Consider the following 18,851-nt stretch of genomic DNA (forward strand, 5'->3'; position numbering starts at 1 on the left):
TTGCTCGATTAACTTTTTACATGACAAGTGTCAAACTGAATGTCATCCGAGTCTGGTTACTTTGGAATAATCGTATCTCACCCAATTGTGACATTTTTTTCTTCATAATCAACGTTCTTAAAGAGGTTTTATCTTCATCGTCTTTGGTGATGTTTTGATTCGATGTTCATTTGAATATCAACCTTAATACTTTATCAGTTAGGTCAATATTAATTTGTGTTGTATTTCTATCATTTTTAATGCGAGGGCTTGTAAACATTTTAACATGTTTATGATACTACTGCTTACTGCTGATGATGGCTCCACAACGAGTAGTAGATAGGAAAAATCAATGATAGGGTAAAGGCACCAGTAGTCAGCCTTATAACGCATTTTTAAAGTTTGTACTCTCGACGTTTCTACAGGATTAGTCGGATAAATAAACGCATGACATGGTTAGATCAAGTGTTTATTATAGTTTTGAAATAAAGTATGTCAAAAAATAACAATCCTCTTTATAATATCTATAATTAAGATTAAACAAAAAATGGCACTTTTCTCCAGTAGTCAGCCTCTAAAATCCAGTAAGCAGCCTTTGTGTACCCAGTACTCAGCCTTTATAAACTATTAATAACAATGAAATAAAAAACACTATTATTTGTATTAAAGTTAACGATATTATAATATTTATCATTCCTAGGTAGGAAGCTAGAGTATAGGTAGGTCTAAGTACCTATACTCTTATAAGTACAATTCTCATGCCACGAAATTTGTAAGCCATAGGTACTTCAAATTCTTCTTGCAAACTAATAAACACTGTATTTATCTTCTTATTTTTTATTAATGAATCTGTTTATTGAATATAATTCATTATTTTTAAATGCTGGTTGTAGGTGACGGTCGCCTACAGGAACATCTACGATAGCTCAAAAATAAAAAAGGGTCTGATTTTACAAATGGATCTTATTAATAGGTTCTCACAAGTTATAGTTTTACGATCAACTTAAGCACTTAGGTTTACGTTCACTTATTTCGGGTCCGGAATGGCGACTGACTGGCTTGCATGAGTGATCTGTCGATACCCCCCGTCAGGGGGGTATGAGGGGCCGCTACCGCACAATGGCTGCGGCGGCTGTCGCGGGTCGCTTCCCCACCGACTGGTGGGGTGGTCTGTTGGCCGTCATTTTGGGGACGGTGTGGGCAGCTGACTGACTGGCTTTTTCCAGTCCACCCATATTTGTATGTTTTAGCGGCATAAATTTGGGCCAATCACAGGCAAGGATTAGCGGCTCTCATGATGGTAATGCCGCTCGAACGGAATTGTTATAACTTTGTCACATTAACTAACGCGAGCGGTTTAGCGTCTGTGATTGGTCCACGTTGCTGCGTAAAAATGCACAAGTTTAGACGTATTTTCCTACATTTTGTCTTTCCATTTGGTAATTATCTAGGCTTCCTACTTCGAGCTAAATCGTGGGGTTATATAACTATATGTTTTTAGACGAGTCTAATTAAGTTCTATAAGCTTGCAATAGTTTAAACGAGCGCATGATTACGGTTTAGCTACAAAGTCCAGATTTAATGAGCCAAATCTGTCAGTTCGGCACGTGTTATGCATATTATCTCATCCTACGGTTCAAGGAGAGAGGTGAAAGTCTAGATTTTACCTAGATCATAACCGTTACCTTTTTCCACAATGATACCCATACGTACTTTTACCCGCAGGTTCAGGCTTGAAGTAGGTATGAGTACCAAAGATTTTCCCCAATTATTTTGGGGAAATTTACCATTCCTATGTATTACCTGTTTAGCTCACATTCTCTCGCTCTAACCACGTAATATAAAGTATAGGCATAATCGGGCTCATTATTTCATGACTGGGATCAAGAAAGGTTCTAGGGCTTATTCTGAATTAACGGTTCAGTTTAGGTCTTAATTTACATTACAACTTAGACATAATACATAGTCTACCTAGGTCTTAGGCTACCTACGTTGATAAAGATCTTTATTTTTGCTATTACAACTTAAGTAAGGAATTTATAACTTAGGGTTATCTACGGAATAATAACATACATTCGATTGCGTGTCGGCTGTCGCCCACACTCCCCTCGTCGACTTGCTACGTCGACTCTGGATCGACCGGCAAGACAGCCAGCCTGGTCGTGGGTCTTTTGAAGGTGCCGCCCTTGGTCCGCACCTCCGCGCTGCGAATGCCACCGTCTGGGCCCGGGTAAACTCGTTCAACCACGCCTCGTGGCCATACGTTGCGTGGTAATGAGGGGTCGACGACGATGACTAGGTCGCCGCCCGCCAGTGGTCGCTCGCCCGTCGCTGAAGATCGTCGCGGGGCGAGGGTAGGTAAGATCTCGCGCACCCAGCGACGCCAAAAGGAGTCGGCGAGTGCCTGGCTGACTTTCCAGGCTCGTCGGTTGACCTCGCCACAGGGGCCAGTGAGAGGAGTCCCCGTGGGGCCGTTGAGCAGGAAATGGTTCGGTGTCAGTGCCTCGGGATCGCGTGGATCGACCGAGACATGTGTGAGAGGCCGAGCGTTAACGCACGCCTCGGCCTCGGCCAGTAGAGTCGCAAGCACCTCTTCCTTGGGCGCTCGCGAGTGTAGCGTCGCCATGAGAGCAGTCTTCACAGAGCGGACCATCCGCTCCCAGGCGCCGCCTTGGTTCGGGGCTCCGGGGGGAATGAATCGCCAGTCCAAGCGATACTGCAGGCCGTACTGCTGCAGTGCGGGCAGCCATTCTTCATAGGCAGCCCGTAGCTCAGCCGTAGCGCCACGGAAATTGGTTCCGTTGTCGCTCCACATAGTGCGGGGCCAGCCCCGTCGCGCGGCCATGCGACGAAGTGACATGATGGCGGAGTCAGTGCTGAGGGAATGCACCAGCTCCAGATGCACCGCCCGGGTCGTCAGGCAGGTGTAGAGCGCCACCCAGCGCTTCTCGTGTCTCCTCCCGATGGTAACTGTAATATGACCGAATAGATCTACACCAGTGTTTGTAAAGGGTCTACAAAATGGCTCTATGCGCGACAGCGGCAAATCTCCCATAGGCGGGGCGCGTGGAGTCGCTTTTCTAATGCGGCAGAGTTGACAAGTGCTTGCGATTGCACGCACAGTCGGTCTTAGGCGCAATATCCAATATTCTTGTCTAACATCGTTTACAACGCGTTCATTATTAGCGTGCGCCGCTCTTCTATGCATTCTAAATATAATAAGTCTGGCCAACCGGTTGCGTCCATGTAGAATGGCCGGACTCTTGTTGATAGGCACGGGTGCGGCGTCGATGCGCCCCCGCATGCGGAGCACGTTGTCAGCTGCGAGCTCGGGGTCCAGTTCGAAGAGCGCGCTGCCTTTGGTTAGAGGCTCGCCGCGGCGGAGGCTCCGTAGCTCGTCAGCGAAGTCCTCCTTCTGCGCTCTCTGCAATAATAAACGTTCAGCGGCCAGAATATGTTTGGTTTGTAAATTCATCGTAGCTTTGGATTTTATAATGTCTATAAATTGCAACATTCTTGCAGTGGTACCCAGTAGACGGTCGTAGCTTGAAAATCGGCTCACATCAGGCAACGGTGGCGAGGCAACCTCGCGACTCACAAAGCACTGCTTGACCTCCAGTACTTGTAGCTCTGGTTCTGGCTGGTTCAATGGTTCTTGTGGCCATTCTGTTGTCGGTAGCCGTAGGAAAGCGGGTCCTTGGAACCATCTGTGTGTTATGTCAAACTCACGTGTGCTGTCCGCTCGGGTGGCGTCGTCTGCGACGTTCTGGCGTGTCGGCACCCATCGCCACTGTTCTGGTTCCGTGAGCTCAGCGATCTCGCCCAGGCGGTGCGAGACATAGGCGCTGTAACGGCGTGCATTTTCCCGTACCCAATGGAGTGTTGTTCGGCTGTCGGACCATATTACGACTTCCGCTACCTCGTACCTGTGTTGCTCTAGGATAGTTTTCTTCAGTCGAGCTCCGATCAAGGCCGACTGTAGCTTCGCTCGTGGAATCGAAATAGAGCGCGTTGGTCCCACTTTAGCCTTTGCCACGATCAGGCTGACGTAGACCTCCCCTCGTCTTTCGATACGCCAATAAGCGACCGCTGCATATGCTTGTGAGGAGGCATCAACGAAAATATGGAGGGTTCGTCTCACCATTTCCATAGGTCCGTAGTGGCGGGGAATGCGCAGTCTACCGACGTGTTCTAGCGCTCGCAGCCATGTCTGGAACTCCTCACACTCGTCTGGTGGCAGCGGAGCGTTCCAATCCAAACCCAGGCTCCAGAGTCGCTGAAGCTGGATCTTTACTGTAATTGAGAAATAAGAGATTATTCCTAACGGATCATATATACTCATTACTGCGCTGAGAGTCTCTCTTTTCGTTGGAGCCCTTTTACGTTCCTTAACTTCGCTTGGGACTCGGATCATGGTAGTGTTGAAGCCGAGATGGTCTGTCCTCGCATCCCAGGTTAGACCCAATACCTTTTGTTCCTTATCGCCAATCGGTGCGGGTGTGTCGGCTCGTAGTTCCTCTGGAATCCGTTCTATGAGAAGTGGCGAGTTACTAGACCACCCGCGGAGATGAAATCCAGCGTGCGCATGGCAAGCGGATACCTCTTCGGCGTACGCGATAGCGTCTGCTTCGTTTTCATAGCTTGAAACGTAGTCGTCCATATAGTGGTTTCTAACTATGTCTTCAAGGGCCCTCGGGTAGCGGTTCTCATAAGCATAAGCATTATAATTTCTTACCGAATGTGCAAGGAATGGGGAGCTCGCGATTCCAAACACCATTGACCTCATCCGGTACACGTCAGGGACGCCGCTTCTACGCGCCGCTCGCCACAGGAACATCTGCGAGTTTCTGTCCTCTTCACGGATCTGGATTCTCAAGAACATCTCTTCTACGTCTGCAGTCACAGCAAACGCACCATCTCGTTCGCTTGCTTGTGAGAGATGCAGCACTCGTTCAGCTCGTCGCGGGGTCTGCGGCGCGCGTCCATATATTAACCAGCCAAGATCTATCCTAACTGCAGCGGGTTCTCTCCTTGTTCCGATACGAGCCTCAAGTGGAAATATCATATGCCAGTTGTCTGACCCGATGAGTACCCGAGGCGTGGCGGTGTCATATGTGGCCTCCTGCAGGCCTCTCAGGTGCTCGTACTGCTTAACTAATGTTCTTGGCACTTGTTGAGAGTTAATGCCTAGGTTCTTTACCGTTCTAAGTCTGACGAGATGGGTATGTCCTCCGGTCAGCCCGCGTATTTGTACCGTCACGCGTCGGCTGGGCTCGATTGTTGACATGGGACCAATCCCATTGATGTGTAGTGGCGCTTCCACGCCCACAGCACCCACGGCGTCGGCTATCGAATCCTCGCACAGACTAATAGTCGAGCCATCGTCACAGAGCGCGTAGCATTTGATCTCGCCTGTCGGTCCAGATAAAAGTATAGGTATTACCTTAAGCAAAACGTCTGACGGCTCTTGGTGCTCTGTGTTCAGCACGAAGTGGTGAGCCGGTAGTGCCCCCTCTCTTTCCGCCGTCGTCAACGTGTGCTCTCTCTGTGCGCGCTCGGGCTCGATGGGCGCGCTGGCAGGCGTAGCTGAGGCCGCTTCGTCACGCCGTGAAGATTGTAGTTCCCTTCGTAGGAGTATAGATTCATCATGCAGCAGCGGGTGATGCGGGTGCTGGCATCCTCGCTCTCCGCATACACCCGCCTTGCAGTTGCCACGCCTGTGTCTCCTGTTAAGACATTTAAAACAAATCTTATTATCTTTCGCCCATTCCCATCGAGCCGCAACACTCATATCTAATACACGTTTACAATTTGTAGCAGTGTGCACGCCACCACAGCAAAGGCAAGGTTCTAATTTGTCAGTGGTATACGTTTGCACACGACTTGAGTTATACTTGCGGATCGCTCCACCATTTGACGGCTGAGGGTTTGACGCTGAGGTTCTCCGGCCTACGCGTATGTCCTCACGCATAGGCGCTGGCGCGCTGCGACGATTGACGCTTCCGCGCGCATGGCTGTACTGCAATTCCTTGTCGCTGATGTCGAGCAGAAAGTTGACCATGAGCGTGAGCTCGCTCTCAGCCTGCTCGAGCTTTTCTTCTGCATACTGGCACCAGCGCGATCGGACGTGGGGTGACAGGCGTTCTGTAATTTCACGTATAAGAAACGGATTACCTGCATACGCACGTCGGTCTAAACTTGCAAGTGTCGTCACAATGTTCACTACTTTAATGGCAAAATCATTCAAATCCACTGCACTAGGCCCTAGGTTAGGCAATTTACGTAGTTCGTTTAGGGCTTTATCTATCTTTAGGTAATGCGTGTTTTGGTATCGAGGGAAATACTCCTTAAAGATAGATCTTGATCGTCGAAGATTATTTTATTCGTGAAAGCTTAACTAGACTAGAGGCAACACTATTTTGCTCTACTAGCGTAACGATACTCAGGAGGTTGACGTTTACCGAACGAGTGCGTGCGAGGGAATGACGCGTATAACCGTATCCTTGGTCCTTTTGAGGTAACATTACTATCTCCTGATAACGGTGTAACGGTACCGAAAGTTTCCCACGCAACTAAAACTACGCTTAATTATACACAATAAAATGGACAATACTTCTTTGACTCTGCCGAAATTCTGCGGAGGTGAACCCTAATAAACAAATATAATACAATAACGTTACGGAACTTAATGAGTGAACATTGAACAATAGTCGACCGTAACGGTTTCAGGTTATACAATAACATAGTGCAACCTTACGGGGTCCGGCTTACGAGAACTAACTGTTATTTTATTACGTTGCTACGAAAATGGATTTACGTATTCTATTTTCTAGTTATAAAACTATTTCTATTTCTAATTATTAATAAGCTATTCTATATCTACATGCTAAACGATGTTGTAGTGGACGGACACGTCGGCTACATGGCTCCCTCCTCAGCGAAGCGTACGGGTAGACGAACGATGCGTCCGCTGCGGGTCATCCGTGATTGTCGTGAATCCGTAGGAATCAATACTGAGTTCTTATTTGTAGAAGATGTTGCAGGGCCTCTCCTTGCACAGGCCGGTGGTGTCGGTGTCGGCAGCATCGGCGTCGGCGGCGTCGGTGTCAGCGTCGGCGGCGTCGGTGTCAGCGTCGGCGGCGTCGGTGTCAGCGTCGGCGGCGATTGTGTGGACGGCGGCGATAAAAGCGTCGTCGCTGGACTTGGTGTGTAGGTGATCACAGGTCCTTGTCTCTGCACCGAATTGGGCTCTGCATTTTCTGTTATGGTGTATGCAGGCTTAAGACGATCGATTGAAATTTTTGCCTCTCGTGTAGGTAACTGAATAGTGAAAACCTTGTCGGTTCGATTCAGTACTTTGTAGGGACCGTCGTATGGCGCCTGCAGTGGCTTTCTAACTGCGTCGACTCGAATAAACACGTAATCGCACGTAGTTAGATCGCGGTGAATGAAGATAGATCTTTTGTTGCTATGCGGTTGACTCGGTACTGGTTTCAGTTGTCGGATGGTTTCTCTCAGTTGTTCGACGTAGGAGCTGTCCATTATGACGTTGTTGCTTGTTGCGTTTGTTAGAAACTCCCCGGGTAGACGAATGTTGCATCCGTATGTAAGTTGCGCTGCACTTACGTTTGTGTCGGCGCGGAGCGCCGCACGGACACCTAGAAGCACTGTAGGTAGCTCGTTAATCCAACTTTTAGCGGATAAGAGTCTAGCTTTTAGTGCTGTCTTAATCGTTCGATGCCATCGTTCAAGGACACCGTTGCATATCGGATGGTACGGCGTTGTGCGCGTTTTTGCGATACCAAGCAGCTGTGTTAGGTGCGCAAATATTCGACTTTCGAACTGTCGACCTTGATCCGTTGTTATTGTAGCTGGGCATCCGAATCTTGACATCCATCCTTCGTAGACAGCTTTGGCGACTTCTTCAGCGGCGACTTCTTTTAGCGGGATCGCTTCGGGCCATCGAGTTGCGCGGTCAATGATTGTTAGGCAGTAACGGTAACCGTCGGACGTTGTTGGCATTGGACCGATGATGTCACAATGTACGTGTTCGAAACGGGCTGTAGGTTGGAACGTTGATAAAGTACTTGTAGTATGTTGCTGTATCTTTGTTCGTTGGCATGCGATGCATGCTTTTGCCCATGTTCCGATGTCCTTATTCATTGAAGGCCAGAAGTATTTGCTTGCAATCATCTTGCGCGTGGTGCGAGTGCCAGGATGACTAATGTTGTGCATATAGTCAAATACAGTGCGTCGGTAATCCGCAGGTAGGTACGGACGATCGTTGCCTGTAGTAGTTTCGCAGTATATGTTAAAGTCAGTTCCGGGAATCTTGATTTTTTTCAGTGATATATTTTCTTGTTGCTGCAGGCATTGAATGTCGCTATCCCTTTCTTGCGCTGCGGCTAACTCTTTGAAGTCGATCGGCGTTGGGCAGGTAATCGCGTCGATGCGCGAAAGTGCGTCCGCTACAGCGTTTTCCTTCCCACTTACATAGCGAATATCGGTCGTGAATTCGCTTATGAAAAGTAGGTGTCGAGTGCGTCGCGGTGATTCGCCGTCGTTTGATGATTTCGTAAATGCGAATGTGAGCGGCTTGTGGTCTGTGAATATTGTTAGCGGTCTTCCTTCAAACATTTTTCTAAAATGTTTTAACGATAAATATATTGACAGGAGTTCTCGATCGAACGTGCTGTATTTTTTTTGAGCTTCTGTGAACTTGCGCGAGAAATATCCGAGTGGCTGCCATTTTTTGTTAGTGAACTGTTGTAAAACAGCGCCAGCCACGGTGTTTGAGGCGTCACAAAATATCGCGAGTCGAGCTTCGTGCTGAGGGTGTGCGAGTAGGGCGGCGTTTTGTATGCTCGTTTTACACGCTTCGTAGGCTTGCGTAGCTTCTTCAGTCCATTCGATTTGCGACTTGTCTCTTTTCTTCGCGTTGTGTAGATACTTGCAGAGTGGAGATTGAATTATTGCGGCGTCTTTGATATTTTCTCGATAAAAGTTTATCATACCGAGAAAACGTCGTAATTCTTCGATTGTTTTAGGTTTTGGGTAATCGGCGATTGCTTGTACTTTTTCTCTCGGTGGTTGGATACCGTCTTTGTTCACTTCGTAGCCGAGAAACTTCACCGTAGGTTGACCAAAAACACATTTTGCGGGGTTTATTGTGATTCCGTATTCATCGAGACGTTGTAAGATAACGCGTAAATGTGCTCGGTGTTCCTCCTCGGTGGTTGAAGCTACTAGTAGGTCGTCGACGAACGGGAAAACGTAATCCAGCCCTCTGAGTACTTCGTGTATGAACCTTTGAAATGTTTGACCGCAGTTCCTTAAGCCTGGGCACATACGCGGGAATTCAAACAATCCGAACGGCGTAATGATCGCCGATTTTTCAATATCTCGCTCGCTGATCGGAAGTTGCTGGTAGGCACGATTGAGGTCGATCGTAGAAAAAATTGTTTTCCCGGCGAGTTGATACGTAAAGTCGCGTATGCGTGGTATAGGGTAGCGATCGGGTATCGTGATGGCGTTGAGTCTTCGGTAGTCACCACATACACGTAGATCTCCATTTTTCTTAGGCACTACGTGCAACGGTGAGGACCATTGGCTCTTACTAGGACGACATAAGCCTTGTTCTATCATGTTTTGAAATTCTTTTTTGACCTGTTCGTAGCGATGAGGTGCGATTGGTCTCGCTCGGCAGTGAACAGGTTGACCAATTGTTTCAATGACATGCTCGACTGTGTGCTTCGGACTGAGTTTCATTGATGTAAGTCTTGTAATTCCAGGGAACTCAGCAAGTATGTCGTGATAGGTTTGTCCTACGCGGATGCTCCGAACTGTAGGTATGTTCGTTTTACAAATTTGTGCGTTTGTAGTGAGCAATGTCTTTCCGTCGATCAATCTTCGGTTCGTCACGTCGACTATTAACTCGTGATGATTCAGAAAATCTGCTCCGAGGATTGGTTTCGACACGGCGGCAACAATAAACTTCCATTTGAACGGACGGCGCAGGTTAAGGTCGAGTTCGTATGTTTTTTCGCCATACGTAGGTATAGTCGTGTTGTTGGCAGCGTATAGTTGAAACGATAGAGGAGATTCAGGTGCGCCTTTCGCTCTCGGTATTTATGGCATATGTCGTCGGTAGTTGGGATTTATACCCCTACCCTCAGGCTGTCTGTAATTATAGATTAAACTGTTAACGTGAGCTCCGTGTTTCAATATCGTTTCCTAGCCTAAATACCACAAATTGGCGACGATTTAGTAATTCACGCGTGTGTTTAGTGTTTAGTGGATATAGGTAAATGAAATCAAGCGATAAGAAGCAATTATGGCGAGTCACGGGAACATGTTTGGTGGCAGTCTCACTTTCGACCATCGAACACAGGAATGGGCGATATTTAAGAGTCGTTTAGGCCAGTTTTGCACGGCAAACGATATTACCGATGATTCGGATAAATCTGGAGCCAAACGAAAGGCAATCCTGTTGACGGCGTTGGTGGAAGACACGTACCGTGTTGCAAGGAGTTTGTTGTTTCCGACGGAGCTCGATAATGTCGAATATAAGACGCTTATACAGCATTTTGACGCTCATTTCGAATCAAAGAAAAGTTCTTTTGCCGAGCGTTATAAGTTTTATAAGGCGGAGCAGCGCATCGGGGAAGATTTAGCCGAATGGGCAACGCGAGTGCGTAATTTAGCAGAGCATTGTGGGTTTAAAACGGAACTCGACACTATGCTTCGTGATCGGTTCGTCCTCGGATTGGAGGATATTAAGGAGAAGGAGAAGTTATTCGCGCAAAACTTGGAGAGTTTGACGTTCAACCGGGCGCTGGAATTAGCGCAAAGTGTCCGCTGTGCGCGCCAGGCGCTACGCGCCGCCGGGCCCGCGCCCGCGCCCGCCGCGGCGGCGCCGGCGCCCGTGTACGCCGTGCGGACCGGCAGCGGAGCGGCGCGATCTGCCGTCATGCTAGACTCTCGTTGTGAAGTGTGTGGTTATAAAAGTCATTCGAAAGATCAGTGTCGTTTTATAAATTTCACGTGCACTAAATGTAAGGTCAAAGGTCATTTGAAGCGTATGTGTACGGGTAAGGCGAAATACAGGAGCAACCATTTCCTGACTGCGGATGACGACGACACCATCACAGGTAGTTTCGATCTTTTTAATATAAAATGCACTAATGAGAAACCTATGCTCGAGACGGTGTCTTTAGCGGGCGAAAACATTTTATGTGAGATAGATACCGGTAGTGCAATTTCAATTCTTCCTTACTCATTGTACATGAATGTTTTCGCCGCGTACGAGTTGCAGCCGTCGTTAGAAGTTTTTAATTGCTATAATGAAAGTAAGCTTATTCCAAAAGGATGCGTTACGTTGCCGGTGATTTACGAAGGTCGCACAAAACAGATTAAAATGTTCGTCTCGGAAAATAAATCCAAGAAACCCGTTTTATTAGGACGAAATTTCATATGTGCGTTTGACTTGCAACTAAGTACCAATTACTGTAATAATTTACAAAATCTCGATTTGGGAGATCAATTTAAAAACAAATATGCCAAATTATTTTCAGACGAATTAGGTGAATTTAACAAATATAAAATAACCTTAAAAATTAAACCCGATAGTACATTGAAATTTTTTAAACCACGTCCGGTGCCCTTAGCTCTTAAACCAAAAGTGGAGGCAGAGTTGCAGCGATTAGTCGAGTTAGGTATACTGGAGAAAATAGATCATTCCGATGTAGCTACTCCTATCGTCCCCGTATTGCGACCCGATGGAAATATACGCATTTGTGGCGATTTTTCGGTCACGCTTAATAAAGTTTTGTACTTAGATAATTATCCATTACCGAGAATAGAGGATTTATTTGCGAGGCTACACGGGGGAGTGGAATTCTCTAAACTGGACTTATCGCGCGCATACTCTCAGTTGGTTCTGGACGAGTCAAAACGCTTAACGTGTATAAACACTCATAAAGGATTATTTTGTTACAATAGGTTAGTTTTTGGTTTGTCAAATGCCCCGTTTATATTTCAACGAACAATGGAACAACTATTATCGGGAATAGAGGGAACGTGTATTTTTCTTGATGATATTTTAATTACGGGTCCTAACCGAGAAACGCATTTACAACGTTTAGAGCAAGTTCTGAGTAGGTTACAGGATGCGGGGTTGCGACTCAAACAGAGTAAGTGCGAACTATTTAAAGATTCCGTCGAATATTTAGGGTTCCGTATCGATAAAAATGGGTTGCATAAATCAGATAAAAAAGTGAAAGCCATTCTTAATTGTGAGTGTCCTAAGAATGTGAGCGAACTCAAGTCTTTTTTGGGCATGATTGGATTTTATAGATGTTTTGTTCCAAATACGTCCAGTATACTTGACCCCTTACACTTATTACTACAAAAAGGTGAAAAGTGGAAATGGGGCCAAGAGCAACAGGAAGCTTTTAACAAAATCAAGTGCGAATTAGCGTCCGATCGGGTGCTGGCGCACTATGACCCCGACCTGCCGACCGTGGTCACCGCAGACGCGGGCCCGCGCGGGTTGGCCGGCGTGCTAGCACAACGGCAGCGCGACGGCACAGAGCGTGTAGTGGCGTACGCTTCGCGATCACTTTCTAAGGCAGAACGTAACTATGCTCAAGTTCAGAAAGAGGCCGCAGCTCTCGTTTTTTCAATCAAGAAATTTCATCATTATTTATATGGTCGATCGGTTCCATTTACCTTGCGCACGGATCACAAACCGCTTTTGTCAATCTTCGGCAGCAAAAAGGGCGTACCTGAACTAGCGGCTAACCGTTTGCAACGGTATGCGTTGTTCTTATCGGCATATAACTTTAATATAGAATATGTTAAGGGAGAACACAACGTAGCCGATTTTTTGTCGCGTTCAGTCAATTCTGATCAGCGGGATAACCTAGAATCACAAAACGAACATGATAAAGCCATGTACATAAATTTTATATCGGATTCGATTTTAATGCCGCTTAGTGTTGTTGATATTCAAAAAGAAACCGCGAACGATGCAATTCTTAATAAGGTAAAAGATTACATAATTAACGGTTGGCCGGCTAAAATGCCATATGTTGATTTAAAACCATATTTCGCTTGTCGTTTAGAGCTGTCATTGGAAAATGGATGCATTTTAAGAGGCCATAAGGTCGTAATTCCCTCGGTATACAGAGAACAATTGCTGACAGAATTGCATAGCTCCCATTTCGGAATCGTAAAAACTAAAGCGGAAGCCCGAGCGCGAATGTGGTGGCCACATATAGATAGGGATATTGAGGACAAAATAGGTACATGCAATATTTGTCTTGCATTACGCACTACGCAGTGACCCTCCCCGCGCGCCGCTAGCACCGTGGCCCTACCCGGCCCATCCTTGGGAGCGCGTGCATTTAGATTTGTTTTCGTGGCAAGCGAAACAGTTTTTAGTTGCGGTTGACGCTCACTCAAAATGGGTGGAATGTTTTTTGTTAACGGTGACAAATACTAGCGCCATTATAGACAAATTATGCGAAATTTTTAGTAGATATGGTTTGGTGCGAACTTTAGTTACCGATAACGCTAGCAATTTTTGTTCCAGTCAATTTGAAGAATATTGTAAGATAAACGGTATGCAACATGTTACTATCGCGCCATACCATCCAGCATCAAATGGGCAGGCGGAAAATACGGTAAAAACTGTAAAACGGGCCGTTAAAATAATAATGCAGCAGAATAAAAGCCAGCAAGAAATAACACGGAAACTCAACAAATTTTTATTCGACTACAGAAACGCAGTACATTGTACGACCGGTTACGCGCCCGCCCAACTGATGCTGGGTCGCATGCTGCGCTGCCGGCTCGACCTGCTGCGCACGTCGCCGCCCGCAGCCAGCGCCAGCGCCGCTGCCGCCACCGCCGCGGTGTCGTCCTCATCCGCAGCGCCTAATCCGCTGACTAATGTGCGTGCGAAACAGATCTTACACAGTAAACAATATGGTGGATTACGTAAATGTAATTTTAATATGAATGATACTGTATTAGTGAAACACATATTTTCAAATGGGAATAAACATGAGTGGAGAAAAGGGATTATTATTAAGAAACTGGGGTCAAGAATATATGAAGTATTTGTGCCCGACTTGAACGTAACAGTTAAAAAACACATCGATCAGCTGTTGGCATACAAAGGAGCACAGCTTGAAATTGACGTGGAGGATTTGAGCCTATACGGAGATGAAGATGACGGTGACTCAGAGCTCGAAGGAGTCAACGATAATGATTCGTTCTGTTCACTCCCAGATGATGGGCAACCTGCATCATCACAGACCTCAGCAGAAATGCAGGACAGTGCTCAATCTAACAATGAGGTCATTGATGGCCGCCCTGAGGGCCAGTTGACCCGGCCAGAACGGGGCCAGGAGGCCAGCGCGGCCGCGGGAAGCGCCGCGAGCGGGCCGGTACCCGACTCCCCCAAGCCTGCTTCTGGTGGACGGCTTGTGCGATCCACTAGAAATAAGAACGCTATTTATAAGATTTAGTTTATTTTCTTTTTTCTTTATTTTCTTTTTTACTGTTATTTTTGGTAACTATTGGTGGAGGGATTATGGCATATGTCGTCGGTAGTTGGGATTTATACCCCTACCCTCAGGCTGTCTGTAATTATAGATTAAACTGTTAACGTGAGCTCCGTGTTTCAATATCGTTTCCTAGCCTAAATACCACAGTATTACACTGATGTCTGCTCCGGTATCTACCAAGAACGATACTTTCGTCTTCCTGTCGGTTACGAAAAGGCGGTGTGAATGTTCTAGTACGCTGGATTCCGCCGCGGCCAGCGTCTTCTTTAGTTTTCCGAAGGCAAAGTAACGGGTCGGAAAGCACACGGCGGTCTGCATTTTGTTGCTTCCATACCGAAACGTCGGTGGTAGTAGCACCATGGTGATGGCGATTTGCTTCTGTCCTCGGACCTCGAGTTGTTTCGTGAACGGAGATCCGAACGACGTCGACTGTGGGAACGGCTTTGGCGTCGCCTGGCTTGCGGGCATCTGCTTAGCTCCTCGACTCTAATGTTTAATTTTCTGATTTCACTCAGAATGAACTGAGTGTCGGTGGCCGCGTAACTCTGTGCTAGCGGCGGTTGCTGATGTTGATCGTGCGATAACGCAATCGACACTGGCCTCGATATCGCTGAAATCTGTGGTACGTTCGGCGATTCCTCCATCATCATGTCGGCAAGTCGCGCCATTTCATCGAGCGTTGCCTTCTCACTGAAGGTTTCGCTTACGCAAAGCACCGAGCGTATATATGGTGGCAGTGAGTTCGTCCATATGATTTTTAACATGTTGTCATTAAACTTATTCCTGGCCAGCTCACGCATTCGCCTTAGCAACTGACTGGGCTTTTGCTCGCCGAGCTCCATTTGGGATAGGAGCTTTTTCACTTGCCGGCTGTCAGACTCTTCGTAAACGGCAATGAGACGCTCCTTTACGGTCTTGTAGTACTCAGTTTTAGGAGGGTTGAATAGGATGTCTGTTATTTGCTGGACATCTTGCTTGTCTAACTGAGCTATTACCATGCTTGCTAGCTGGCTGTCACTTCTGTTTAAGTCCCTCGTAGCGTGCTCGAAGCTGGCAAACCAGATGCGCGGCGAGTCACGCCAAAAATCAGGTATCTTCAACGGTGCGCTGACTGTGCTGGCCGATGCAGGTGCGGGTGCAGGCTGTTGTTGAATGAGCGGGTTAGCTGCGTTGTTGCCTGCATCGACGACTTGATTGCTGCTTTCGCTGTTCATGTTGACTCCGTTGCCTTTGTCTGGGTTTGGGCTCATTTTTCTTATCACGTCGGGGTCACCACTTTAGGTAATGCGTGTTTTGGTATCGAGGGAAATACTCCTTAAAGATAGATCTTGATCGTCGAAGATTATTTTATTCGTGAAAGCTTAACTAGACTAGAGGCAACACTATTTTGCTCTACTAGCGTAACGATACTCAGGAGGTTGACGTTTACCGAACGAGTGCGTGCGAGGGAATGACGCGTATAACCGTATCCTTGGTCCTTTTGAGGTAACATTACTATCTCCTGATAACGGTGTAACGGTACCGAAAGTTTCCCACGCAACTAAAACTACGCTTAATTATACACAATAAAATGGACAATACTTCTTTGACTCTGCCGAAATTCTGCGGAGGTGAACCCTAATAAACAAATATAATACAATAACGTTACGGAACTTAATGAGTGAACATTGAACAATAGTCGACCGTAACGGTTTCAGGTTATACAATAACATAGTGCAACCTTACGGGGTCCGGCTTACGAGAACTAACTGTTATTTTATTACGTTGCTACGAAAATGGATTTACGTATTCTATTTTCTAGTTATAAAACTATTTCTATTTCTAATTATTAATAAGCTATTCTATATCTACATGCTAAACGATGTTGTAGTGGACGGACACGTCGGCTACATATCAAAAGGTCCGATCTGCCAAAGTTTTTCTTCAAGACTCTTATTATTAGCTCTGGATCAGCGGATGATGCCAACATATGTAGCACACAGTCTCTAGCTTCGCCTTTAAGACAGTGTCGCAACCGGGATAGGTTCTCCCAGTTAGTAAACTTATATCGAGCAGTGGATTCTATATAAGCAGTGTGAAATGTCGTCCATTCACTCGTGAGTCCAGAAAATCCTGGTAAATCCCATACCTGTTTCGATGACGTTGGTCTACTGTTCAGAGCCACTAACTGTGACATAACTTGCTCCAGACCTGCTGTCACACTCGATGACTGCTCCCGCGAACCACATCTGCAATAATCGGCGCATTGCATTCTATTGTTGCATACTTCGTACTGACGACGTTCGGACGTACGCGCGCGCACAGCTGGCGGGCTCACGGGCGGCGTGTGAACGCGTCGACTGCGCGGGACTGACTGGAGCGGGCAGTGTTGCCAGGGCTCTGGAGTCATAAGTTACGTTTCGTTTCCCTAAAAGTCACATTTTTGCTGCTTAAGTCACATTTTTAGGATTCCGTACCCAAAGGGTAAAAACGTACCGTAAACGTAAAAACTATTACTAATACTCCACTGTCCGTCTATCTGTCTGTCACCAGGCTGCCCACCCTTCGTGGGCGAGTCTGACTTGCACTTAAGCGCCAATTACATTCCTGTTCCCGATTTCGGGTCCGAAATCAGTCCCGATTTCGGGCATGATAATCGTTTTCGTTTCACGGAATATCAGCACATCGTTAACAATATTTGAAATGTTAAAAATAATTTGTCTCTAATTGCCAAAAATGTTCAATGTTTGATATTTTTGCATATGAACCATTTTTTTTACATTTCAAATATTGTAAATGATGTGCTGATATTTAGTGAAACGGAAAAATATTTTTTTTCGGGCCCGAAATCGGGTCCTGATAAAGTTTGGATGTAATTGGCACTTTAACCGGTTTTTATAGTATAGTAAACACCCATATAATGGAGGCACCCAGACGGGATGATCAAATCGACCGATTCGATCAGAAAATAACCTGGCATCATACTCCAATGTTAGTTTTATGGTGATATTTGAGCGCTGTAAAACGATACGTGGTGATATTTGAAAAAAAAGCGGCCAAGTGCGAGTCGGACTCGTCCATGAAGGGTTCCCTACCATTTATGATGTATTAAAAAAAACTACTTACTAGATCTCATTTAAACCAATTTGCGGTGGAAGTTTGCATGGTAATGTACATCATATATTTTTTTTAGTTTTATCATTCTCTTATTTTAGAAGTTACAGGGAGGAGACACACATTTTACCAGTTTGGAAGTCTCCCGCGCAAACTATTCAGTTTAGAAAAAAAATGATATTTGAAACTTCAATATCATTTTTGAAGACCTATCCATAGATATCCCCCCCCCCATGTTTGTTTTGTTTAAATTTTATGACGTTTTTGCCATTTGGCTACGGAACCCTAAAAAGCGCTGGTGGCCTAGCGGCATTAATGTAAGTAAAAGGGGTAGATATGTGACGTTAATAGTTGACAAAACTAAAATCTGGTCCAGCACCCATCATTTGCAAATACTACACACCATTATAATGTACATGTGCACAACGAGCAACAGGGATAACCAAATATAGTTAACAGTGCTGCGCAAGCGAGACCCCTATATTTTGCGTATTCCTCGAGGTGCAACAGAGAAAAACTAATAACATTATACAAATGTGTAGGCGAGACGTACATACTTCTTACATTGTCGTCTTAAAGTGATATTAAGTCATTTCGATTTTTAAAAAATACAATGATTTGATATTACCTAATCTTAGACCGTCTCTCACTTCAAGCAAATATCTGAGCGAGCGAGTTACACTGAGATTAATATCAAATGATTGACTATCATATTTTTAAAGCATGAAATTGACCCTCGTTTTTTACTTCTGAAACCCTGGTCGACTATTCACTATGTTCAACTAACGTGTCGCCTCGAGAAAACCACGATATGATCTCAGTTGATAGGGATCTCGACAGTGCCGGATTAAGACATTTTGATGCCCTAAGCATTTCTAGACCATGGTGCCCCCTCATCAAGATTCCATTGAATTTTCTTGGTAAATTAAGTGACGTTTATTGCCGCATTAACTGCTGAGAATAGAATTTTCAATCCAACACATCATTTTATCACGGAAATTGACAGTACTGCAGCAGTAATGTTCCAACAGTATGTAAGGTCAAGTGTTAGCAAATTGAAGATCGTGCTTCGCATAAGGCCGGAGGCGAGCCAACCAATGTCCAAGTGTGAGAAGACATAAAAGGCATAGGCCGTACTCCGCACAGCGTTTTGCAACCTCTAGAGCTTTCCTGCGAAGCTCATTCATGTGAGAGCAAAGGCAGAGC

General features: G+C 46.0%; 1 protein-coding gene across 2 annotated transcripts; it reads right to left on the minus strand.

The window, feature by feature from the left end:
- Positions 1 to 924: 924 nt before the first annotated feature.
- On the minus strand, positions 925 to 17,310 carry LOC133533171 (uncharacterized). 2 transcript variants are annotated; one of them, XM_061872131.1, is made up of 2 exons: positions 16,443 to 17,310; positions 925 to 6,282 (listed from the first exon to the last, which is right to left on the minus strand). In XM_061872131.1, the coding sequence occupies exons 1-2, from the start codon at positions 16,939 to 16,941 to the stop codon at positions 2,099 to 2,101; spliced, it is 4,683 nt and encodes a 1,560-aa protein (XP_061728115.1). In that variant the 5' UTR covers positions 16,942 to 17,310; the 3' UTR covers positions 925 to 2,098. The 2 variants fall into 2 exon arrangements, with proteins under 2 accessions (XP_061728115.1, XP_061728116.1); XM_061872132.1 differs by having other exon boundaries at positions 925 to 6,123; positions 16,681 to 16,810.
- Positions 17,311 to 18,851: the final 1,541 nt, after the last annotated feature.

This window comes from Cydia pomonella, unplaced genomic scaffold, assembly GCF_033807575.1.
Source record: "Cydia pomonella isolate Wapato2018A unplaced genomic scaffold, ilCydPomo1 PGA_scaffold_105, whole genome shotgun sequence".
Lineage (NCBI taxonomy): Eukaryota > Metazoa > Arthropoda > Insecta > Lepidoptera > Tortricidae > Cydia > Cydia pomonella.